The 11176-nt window shown below is 35.4% G+C and overlaps 1 protein-coding gene across 2 annotated transcripts; it reads right to left on the bottom strand.

Moving 5' to 3' along the window:
- Positions 1-1238: 1238 nt before the first annotated feature.
- LOC122035843 (protein TITANIA) lies at positions 1239-9758 on the bottom strand. Of its 2 annotated transcripts, XM_042594976.1 has the most exons (3): positions 7786-9758; positions 6449-6484; positions 1239-1944 (listed from the first exon to the last, which is right to left on the bottom strand). In XM_042594976.1, the coding sequence occupies exons 1-3, from the start codon at positions 9557-9559 to the stop codon at positions 1403-1405; spliced, it is 2352 nt and encodes a 783-aa protein (XP_042450910.1). In that variant the 5' UTR covers positions 9560-9758; the 3' UTR covers positions 1239-1402. The 2 variants fall into 2 exon arrangements, with proteins under 2 accessions (XP_042450910.1, XP_042450911.1); XM_042594977.1 differs by lacking the exon at positions 6449-6484.
- Positions 9759-11176: the final 1418 nt, after the last annotated feature.

The raw sequence follows: 11176 nt of genomic DNA, 5'->3' as shown, positions 1-11176 counted from the left end.
GGTAGTAAATATTTTTTAATTTATTTTAATTTTTTAATTTATTTTAATTTTTAAATTTATCCTATGGTATGTAGAAAATTTTTATAGAATTAAATTGATTATTCTTAAAATTAATCATAGTAAATTAAATATCCGATGTGAACTTTAAAAAAAATATATACTAATTCATTAACTTCTTAATTATAATATATACATTAACTTACTAATTATTCAATCATATACACTAACTACATAACTAAGGTAACCAATAAAAAGTATTTGGACTTCACTTATTGGTCACCACGTGTATATCAATTAATAGTTTATATTATATTTTTGAAAAAGTTGATAATTAATTTACACATGAGGATAAAAGATGAATATGTTCGTCCTCAGCGCTCTCTTCCCCTCGATTAATTCATCTCAGAACTAATACGAAAAAAGTAAATCACGAACAACTATTAATTTTTTAGAATAATAATTAATACATTCCTACATGATCACATAGATGGTCGAGTACTATTTTTACTGATAAGATTGAATTTACGGTCAACATCTATGATGTTTTTCCAATGGAGTTTTCCCATGGGCTGCATCAAGTTTCAAAAATTTTCAAAATAACGCACCGTTTCAAAATATCATTTCCGTTATATACACACACACTGGTCGACCAGGGATGTCAGGGCAACAGCACGGCTTGATAGTTAGGGCCATCACGGCAGTCGCGCGGCCAAGGGTCTAGTAATTCATTAACTCCATGAAATTCAATATATATCACGGATAATCACCAACTCATTAACTTCATGAAAATCAACACATACTAACCATTAATCATGGGACATGCACTGACTCACAAATTCCACAAATTCGACATCCACGTACAAAATATTAAATTTTATTAACAAAGATAGGTTAGAAGGGTTGATTAGTACAGCTAATGCAATTAATCAATTGGATGTACTCTAAACAATTATATATATATATATACAATTGGATGTACTCTAAACAATTTTATATATATATATATATATATATATATATATATTTTGTTGATATATTATTTCTTATGTACTCTTTAAACATTTTTACCAGCCAAACATTAAAAAAAAAAAACTTATTTTTATATATTTCTTATTTATTTTGTCCCTGAAAATGATTATATTATTTATCTTATATTCCATTCCGTGAACCAAATACACCAACTATTCTATAGACGGAAGGAACAATGAAATAATTTACGTGCTGATGGAGATCAACAATTAAAAGAAAACTACTCGAAACATACATAAAAACAGGAAAGGAAACATTTGCAAATCATGCGTTGGTCTAGCAGATAAGATATTGTTCGGAAGACATCCAAGAAAACAAAATATACAACCTTAAATTTCCACAAGTACATAAAAGAAATCACTTGTTGAAGCTGTTACACCCACATTTTCTTGGTTGCTTCCATCCGTTCAAGCAAGCCTGCTATCTCAGCTTGCATCCGCATCTTCATATTCTGATAATCACAAAGAGAGTTCTCAATAAACTTAAGTTCCTCTAGCTTCTTCCTGCGCCTCTCCTCAGTCTCCTGCAGGGAAAGCTTTGCGACCTTTGAGCCATACTCTTCTTCCAACTTCTCATTTTTGTCACGTACAATTTGACGATATCGCTCGGCTTCTCTCCTGGCATCATCTGCAAGTCTCTGGAAGAGCTTTGCCTCTGCCTCTTTGCATTTCACGACAGTTTCCAGACTCTTGAATCCATCATCCTTTGACGAGGTGAAACTGGGTTCAAGTGTAAGGGGTTTAGCCTCTGCTTTTATCGGATCTATCTGTTTATGGATGGATGTGGGGGGCGTAAAGTTGATTGTAGTTTTTGACACGTCGATGGCCACTGCCGATGGAGTGGTATTTGCGAGCTGGCTGGCTTGTGCGAGTATGCCTTTGGAGCCACCGGTGACGGAGAATTCTGTGACTCCATCTACAAAATTGAATAATGCAACTATTTAGCATTTGAAATTTAATGCAAATGGTTGGCAATTATAGAGCCCAAAACATGCTTAAGCACGATATCTAACAAGTCTTAATCCACTAGATGAGATCAACTATATAGATCCTTTTATGCTATTAGACTATATCCCCTACTATATTATCATCTATACTTAAATAAATTTTATTTTATTTTATTATTGCTAACCAAATCTTTTTTGATTTTCCTCTTCCTCATTTGATATGCGTGTTTATCCTAATTTCACAACACCTAACCAGAGCATTTATTGATCGTTTGAGTACATACTCATACCATCTTAAACGTGTCTATTGAAATTTTCCTCAATAGATGCAATTATGACTTTTTTCTAATGCTCTCATTTCTTATTTCATTCATCCTCATATGTCCATACATCCACCTTAATATCCTTATCTCTGCAACTCTCATCTTCTGTTCATGTGCTTGTGTTATAGCCCAACATTCAACTTCATATAACATAGCATGTGTAAATGTGGTTTGTAGAACTTTCCTTTAAACTTTAGAGGTACTTTACGATCACATAAAACAATCGACGCTCTTCTCCATTTCAACCATTCTGCTTATATTATATAAGGCATCTCTATCAATTCTTCCATCATTTTGTAAAAATAATTTTAAATATTTAAAACTCTCAGTTACAACTCATCTCCTATCTTAACAATTATCTAATTATGTTTAATATTGCTAAATTTAAATTCCATATATTCTGTCTTTATTCTACTATGTCTAAAACTTTTCCCTTTTAGTGTTTCCCATCAAGACTTTAATTTAGCATTACTATTTCACGTGTTTCATCTACCAAAATAATATCATCTGCAAATAACATGTATTACGGTACTGTGTCTTGAATATGTGCAATGAGTTGTCCATAATTAGTGTAAAAAAGTAAAAACTTAGAGTTGATCGTTAATCTAAACCTATCTTTATTGAAAATGCTTCAATTACTCCGCTTGAAATTTTTATTCTGATCGTTACATCCTTATACGTATCTTTAGTTAGTTTAATATATATTACCCTAACATTTCTCTTTTCTAGAATTTTTCATATAATTTTTTTCGAACTCTATTATAAGCTTTTTATAAGTCAATGAATATCATGCATGTAGATCTTGTTTTTCCTCCAGATATTTTTCAAATAATTGTTTAAGATGTATAATTTCAATTGCCGACCTTCCATGCATGAACCCAAATTAATTTTTATCACCATGGCCCCCTTAATACTTTTTCTCAAAATTGCATGATATGATTCATTAGTTTAATACCCCTATAGTTTATACAATTTTGTATATCCCCCTTATTCTTATATAAGGGAATACTTACCCTCCATTAATCAGACATTTTTTCATTTTCAATATCATGTTAAATAATTTTATAAGTCATTTAATACCTTATTTCCCTAGCTACTTCCATACCTCTATCGGAATATCATCTGATCCAACGGCTTTTGTACATCCTATTTAAAACATGTTCTACTTCTAAAATTTGAATTCTACAATAAAAATTTAAATTTTTATTCTCATTTGACCTATTTTAATTACCTAAATTAAGTTGGTCACCTAAACCTTCATTAAAAAGTTGATAAAAATACCTCTTCCACTACTTTTTTATTTTTCCATCGTTTGCTAGTACCCTATTGCATTTATCTTTAACATATTTTATTTAGATAAGATCTCTTGTTTCATTTCTCTTACTTTAGTTATTCTATAAAGGTCTCTTTCCCCTTCTTTTATATCCAATTTTTTATATAATCATTTAAAAGTTTCATTCTTTATTTCATTCATTACTTTCTTAACCTCTTTTTGGGTTATTGTATATTTTCTTAAGTTTTCCTCATTCTTACAAATATATAATTTCTTATAAGTTGTTCGTTTTTGCTTCACTTTCTCTTATACTTTCTCATTCCACCATCAAGATTTCTTACTTAGTGGTGCATATCCCTTTGAGTCATTGAGTACACTTTGGGTACTATTTTCAAATTTGATATCATCTTATCTCATGTCGTATTAGAGTCACCATATATTTCATTTAATGTTTGTACTTCTACCTTTTTAAATATATTTTGCTTCTCATCCTTTAATTTACACTACTTAATCTAGGAGTCACATATATTTTCTTTCTATTGATACTATACTTGAGGCGTAATATCCAACACTATTAATCTATGTTGGGAAGTTAAGCGTTCTGTAGGGATGATCTTGCAATCTTTATAAATCTTTCTATCACTCTTCCTAACTATAAGAAAGTCAATTTATAATTTATTATTCTAACTTTCAAATATGACAAGTGTTCTTCTCTTTTCTTAAAAAATATATTAGCTAATATAAGGTCAAATGTTATCACGAAATCCAATATAGTTGTTCCCATCTTCATTTCTCGTTCCAAACTCATAACTCTATACCCTCTCATATTTTTTATTTTTCACTCCAACATGTTCATTTAGATCACCTCTTATTAAAATCATTCATTTGACGAAATATTTTGTAATACTTCATCTAGGTCGTCTCAAAACTTTGATTTAGTGGCTTCATTTAATTCTACTTGTGGTGCATATATACTAATTACGTTCATAGTTTCTTTCATCACTATTATCTTAAGGACTATAATTCTATCAGCTTTTCTAACTACTCTATAACTTTATCTTTTAACGAATTATCTAAAACAATACTCACTCCATCTCTTGTTTTATTCTTTTCATGTGTATTATAACTTAAAACTTGAATTTTTTATCATCTTTACCTTCTCGCCTACCCATTTTATCTCTTGTACACACAAAATATTAATTCTTCTCCTAATCATCGTATTTATTACCTCCATTGATTTACCAGTGAGGGTTATATGCTTCATATGGCTGTAAACGAGCGGAGCCGAGCTCTAGGGTGTTCAAACTTGTTTGATAAGATAACAGAGTCGAGCTTAAAATGAACCAAGTCTTTGAAATGATTGCTTAAGCTTGGTTTGGTTTATTTTTAATGAATTTGAGCTTGTTTGAAGCCAAGCTTGGTTAGTTTAGATGTTATCGAGCTCTCAATTAAAGCTTGGCTTGAGCTTGATTCGAGCTTGGCTTGAGCTTGATTCGAGCTTGGCTCGCTTAGATGATATCTAGCTCTCAATTCAAGCTTGTTTGATTAGTTGAAACTATTAGTTGTTTGATTAGTTATTGAGATTGATAATTCAAACTTATTTATTTATTTTATTTTATTTTATTATTTATTTGGCATATTGATTGTTCACGAAGGTTGTTCACGAACGTTAACGAGCTGAACACGTGTTCAAGCTTGTTTGTTTAGTTTAATGAGCTATTCTTGTTTGTTTAATTAATTTTGTGTATATTAAACGAACATAAACAAGCTCTTACCAAGCCGAACATCAAGCTTATTCACGAACGCTTGGTTCATTTACAGCCCCAATGTTTCATGTTCAAATCTTAGACAATTAGTTTTTCTATAATATTTATTTTTATCCAACCTTTGGTGTAAGAACTTTTACCTATTTAACACTACATTAAATTCTCATGGAGATGTAGCGGTCCTTGCTTATACGTTATAGTCAAACCCTGCAATGCGAACTCTAGCATATTTAACACTACACCCGAATTTTGAAGATGTAATAGTCTTTGTCGAGTCGTTACAGTCGGATCCTGCAACATGTTCCTTTCGGAGAACAACAATAGTTTAATGGATTCATTAATTAAACATTTGTCATAGTTTACCAGCCATGACTATATCTATTCCAGAATATACAACCAGTCAAACGCATATGACATATGACGCAGTAATGTGGTTGTTATCACCTTTCTGTGCATTAATTATTGATCTCAGCAGGAAAGCATGACTTGGTTTAACTAAATAATTATGGTCTCAGTTGCCAAGTTTCACAAAACAAACACTCGAATTGCCATCCTGTATATTTCATTGTTTGTTTAGAATAACAATAATATATGGAATTAACTGGAAGTTAAACAATATATTGCTGCTCTCATATTATTTATTGTTGCTGAGAATAACAAATTTGTTTTTGCCAAAAAAGAAACAAAATCTAAGGAATTTATATTCAAGAGATAAATTAGTTGTATTAAGGCAAAAAGAACCATACGAGATCTGACCCATAATAAAAACATTTGGTTGGAGGGTTCCAAAAGAAGGCTGCAGTGTGCAGTTGCTTACACCACTTTTACATGTTGAGCCATTCATGGTTAAAACTTCTAATTGTATAACTTTTGAATAGAAGACCAGGAGGACCTATGTTTGTGTGGTTATGTATATATGTATGTAAGTATTTGAATTGGTTATCCTCCTAGGCACTAAGTTAGGACATATATTACTACTCAGAATAAGAGCAAATCAACTCTTGCTTAAACATACTGTTGATGAACCTTGCACTCCTGGCACTAGAGGAATTTACTGTGCTAACTATGAAAATTGCACTACTATACCATTAAAATAAGTAAGCATAATTACCAGAAAAGGGAAGAAAATCTGCACTTAGTTTACCATCTGAAAGATAATAGATAAATTGTAATGAGAAAAGGTAAAAAAAAATTGATAAGGTCCCATTTTAAAGAAATAAAATGTACAGAAAAACAACTTATTTGCCCACTAAACTAGATCAGAAATTGAACCAAACTACCTCAGTTATTCTTCTACAATTGCAGCATATGGAATATATTTATCAGATAAAACTCCATAATGAGTATTAGCTATCTTAGTAACTAAGAGTGTGGATCATGGAACAAAAGGTTCAGATAAGCAAATTATGGACAACTTAGCAGAACAAATCTATAGCATATATATTTTAAGAAGTATAAAATATTGTGCGTTAGTAAAAACTTATACGCCCACACTCCATAGCCTTGTGACATAAATTGAATTCTACTTGTGCCGTAAACTACTAGTTCACTAAAGCACTTTTTTATTTGATGTCTTAACCTCTGACTCTGCTCCCCCTCGGGTAAAACATATGATGACTTTATAATCTATAAATTCACAAAACAATTGTTGTAGATAACTCCTAATCAACAATCAATTCTTGCATGTCGCTAATGCCTCAAATATTAAGACAATCATAAAAAACAAGCCACAGTTCTTGCACTTAGTTGATAATAAGACAGTCACAAAAAACTCCTAGAAATAATTAGTTCTTGCATTTAGTTTCTCTAATATATTAAAACAATCACAGAAAACAGGCCATGCTTCCTTTATGGTTTACGGGTTTAACTGGTCCATTACAAGCGGAGTACAAGATTTGGTCAGGTCAAATAAATAACGAAGGAGTGCAAGACACTCGAAAAGAGAAAATATCCTTTATCAGAGAGCCAATATACAGCTAGCTAACTCAACACAATCACCAAGGAAATGAATAAATTTCCATTGAATATATAAGCAGCAATATCCCAGACAAATGAAACTTAGGACTTGCACTATAAAAAAACATAAATAAGTAATGTCAATTTACTCTTGGTGTCAACCTTTTTTGGTCCCATAAACTAAGAGTTATATGACTCCACTCGCACATCAAACTCAATGAGATAAAAAGCCATCAACAAAGCAGAATATCCTGTTGAAAGATGAGAGACAATAAACTATGCAAAGTTGGAAACCATTTATTTGCAGGTCCATGATCTAAAAACTATGCAATTATGGACTCACTTCAAACTTCAGTGAAATAAGCAGCCATTGCAACCAAATAGAAAATATTTTATAATATAGTGCAGTAAAATAAGACAATGAAGAAAATAAACTATTACACATTGAAAGTACTAGCAAAAGAAGAAAAAAGGCATCATCAAGAAACTCACATTTGAAGAAATGCAGCATGCTATCACATGCATCCTCTGAAGAAATTAATTTCTTGATAAGCATATTGAGGACCTCCTCAGCTTTTGCATGAAGCTCCTTTCCTTCAAAATCTTCGCTGTCATGGAAGATCTTTCTGACACAGTCTAGCTCTTTCATTAACACATCAGGACTCCAATTTTTGGCACACTCATTGAAAACCTCCTTGACAAATCCAAACATCTCAGAAGCATGCCCGCATCCTAGGCATTGGAATTGCATCTCAGTCATGCCTATAGGTCCTTTTGAACTTAGGCCAGGCCTAATTAGATTCTTTTCAATACCACAAACAGCGTGGCACCAGTGGGAACAAACATCACATCCAACCCAACTGCAAGTATTTAAAGCACAATCAAACTTCAAACACACAGGACAAGTGCAGGAGCTACAGAAACCTTTATTGGTGGAGCATATTTTGCATTCACAATCATCAACAGGTAATGCACTCTTACAATCCAAGTTCCTGCACCTCCTGAGTGAAAAAATCTCAGCCAACTCATTAGGAGGGATGCGGTTCTTCCCTGAAACATAGGATGCAATACCAGTTTTGATAGCAACCAAAATTTCAAGCTGGGTCCGATGTGCTTTTGAAAGAATCTCTAAAGAAATGTCTGATCTCCTCTCTAGTTTCCTTTGCAGACTAGCAAACTCATCCTTCTTCTCTGTTAATTCCATAAGGTTTCTCAGACATTCCTTCAGCGTTTCTGATGATTCAGTAGGAAAGTCATGGAGCACTTGTGCCATGGATGGAATTGGCTCAGACACTAGTTCTCTCAGCATCCTCTCTGGCCTAGTAAGCATGCCATTTCTACCGCTGTTTGAACTTGCAATGCCATTAACTTTTGCAGGCCTGGCAGGTAATTCAGATGGAAAAAATGAGACGTTATCTGAGCTGTTGGACTTGTATAGACTGTTGTTGAGTTCTTTGTTATGACTCGAGAAAGCAATGGTATTCCCATCCCCTATGGGCTTAAACTTACTGTGTACAGATCCATTCGTGCCTTCTCCAGCATACCATATTTTGTCGTTATCTCCCCTCGAGAATTCATAGTTATCAGTGGAGTTTCGTGTCAGAGAGCAACTAGGGTTGTGGGAAAACGGGACAGAGCACGAGTACGAGAGCGAGGGGGCATAGTCCTCCGAATTGGTAGCTCGCATGCTATTACTGTAACTCTTCTTCGGTGGAACCAACGAAACTGGAATGCTCGGTGTGGCAGTCGCGGCAGGAGCAGCATTCGTTGCTGGGACGGAAGAGTTGAGAGACAATGAAAGGTTAGGCGGGCCGAGGGAGAGGCTTAAAGTCTCGATTTTAACCTTCTTATCACGGCCATCAACGTCGCCCGCTCCCTCGGTTGCCTCCCTCTTAGCAGAGGGCTTTCCACCTGCCAACTGCAGGAAGTCCCGTTCCACCCAGCGCCGATCATCGTCAGTTTGGGGTTCCGGTGCGATTTCCTTTCCTTTCAACCGGGATTTCTCCATGGAAACAAAGAGATCGGTGCCAAGACCCTCCTTTTCCTGGACGGCAGAGGGGCCAGGCTTGGGATTATCACACAGGTAGCTTAGGGTGAGCTCCTGGGGGGCGGATGATGGGCCAGGCTTGGTGGGAGGCGACGCAGTAGCATCGCGGAAGATCTGCGGCTTCGAAGGCGAGTCATCAAGATCAAGAGGGCTAGTGTTGGGTTGCGCTGGTTGGGTACTGGGGGGAGAGTCCTTCCGTTGGTCGGATTCACCGAACATGGCGAGAGAAGGGAGAACGACGGAGGTGAAACCAGCTAGGGTTTCAGGAAGAAGAACAGGAAAAGGGTTTAGTGATCTTACTCGCCTCCTCCGCGGCCTCCGAGATTTCTCGCCGTCCTTTCTCCGATCGGCGCCCCTTTTTCTCGGCGTCGAAGGAGTCGCCTCAGGTCTCACGCTGCAACGCGGAACTTTTCTCGCCCTTTATTATTATTTTTTAATAGTCCATTTCAGGCGCTCCGCTGGAGAATCTTAGTAGTTGCATTTTCCTGAACCTTTAGACCGTTGACCCGGATGATAAGGGACTCCAAATACGTACCGGAGAGGCATCATACCGCATCGAGAGGTAGGGTAAGAGAGACTGAGAAACTCATTTGCCTACCGTGTGAATACAGGGAACACGCTTTCAACCAAGTATCGTCGAGATAGAGGTCAAATTGCAGCCAATTCCCCACGCGGACGGGCGGAAAAGATTTCCTGTTTGAATACGTACGGGACACGGAGCCCGTCACCGCGTAACGTGACGCATGGCTCGATGCTCGTGATTACGAGAATGCGCGGCGTGCTCATCGGGGTGCTACTTTTTTGACTTGTTCATTAGAATCATTGGACGGCTTGGATTTACTATTGAGAAGTCGAGGATGACGTGGCAGTCTAATTTTATTCCGGTAGGAATGATAGGTTGCGGTGAGGTCAAATTGGTAGTGGCGGATCTGACTTGGCCACCACTCACTGCTTATATTTAAAAAAGAAAAACAGGAATGGTGAGATAAAGATAACGAATAATATTTTGAAAAAGATATTTCAGTGTTCTTAATATTTCATGTTACTTCAATTTCTAGTGCATCTAATTTTTACCCACTTTTTCAAAAAAATTAGGATTGAAAGTTATAGCAGTTTTCTTTCAATAAAATACACTCGGACTCTCCGTCGTCCTCATTGTACCTTCCTAATAGGGGATTGAACTAATTAAAAAAAAACCAGGCGGATGCTCGATTATGCGACATTAAAGAATTGGCAATAGAATCACATTCAAGTGGTCACAAAATCATTTGACCATGATTTAATGGCCACTTGTAGTCACTGATTGGATAGTGGGCGAAGGAAAGTGGATGACGGAGCTAATAGGATATTTTAAAAAATTAGTGAGTTTTGATGATTTGAAAAGTAAGATAACATGTCTTAAAGTATTATAAAAAAATTTAAATGTGTGATTTAGTAAATTACTTGAGGTAGAGGGGATAAAGTAGAGGGGTAGTTTTTAATTATTATGCTTTGCTGCTGCTGTTGCAAATTGAGTGACTCGTGGTCAGTAGAGCACCTTCTATTGTTGTTCGTTCGGCTAATATTGAGATTCGCCTCAGTGCCAACCCGGTAACACGGATCAGCAGACACCGACAAAACTCAAGTCAATCTGAACTAAGAGAACAAATTCAACAAGGAAATAAGTGTGTACGTGGGAGAACTATCCAACTTTCACCTTCACCAACCTTTTTGTGCACTTACCCCTCGGCTGGGTCTTTAACCGGATACGGCCCGGACCTGTAATAGGGTCAACAAGCCCAACCAAATTTAAGGTTGCTCGTTCGATTTTTTTTCCCATCTCTTTCTTCCATTGTC

The sequence above is a fragment of the Zingiber officinale genome, unplaced genomic scaffold, assembly GCF_018446385.1.
Source record: "Zingiber officinale cultivar Zhangliang unplaced genomic scaffold, Zo_v1.1 ctg119, whole genome shotgun sequence".
Taxonomy (NCBI): Eukaryota; Viridiplantae; Streptophyta; class Magnoliopsida; order Zingiberales; family Zingiberaceae; genus Zingiber; species Zingiber officinale.
This window is presented reverse-complemented; position numbering and strand designations above follow the sequence as displayed.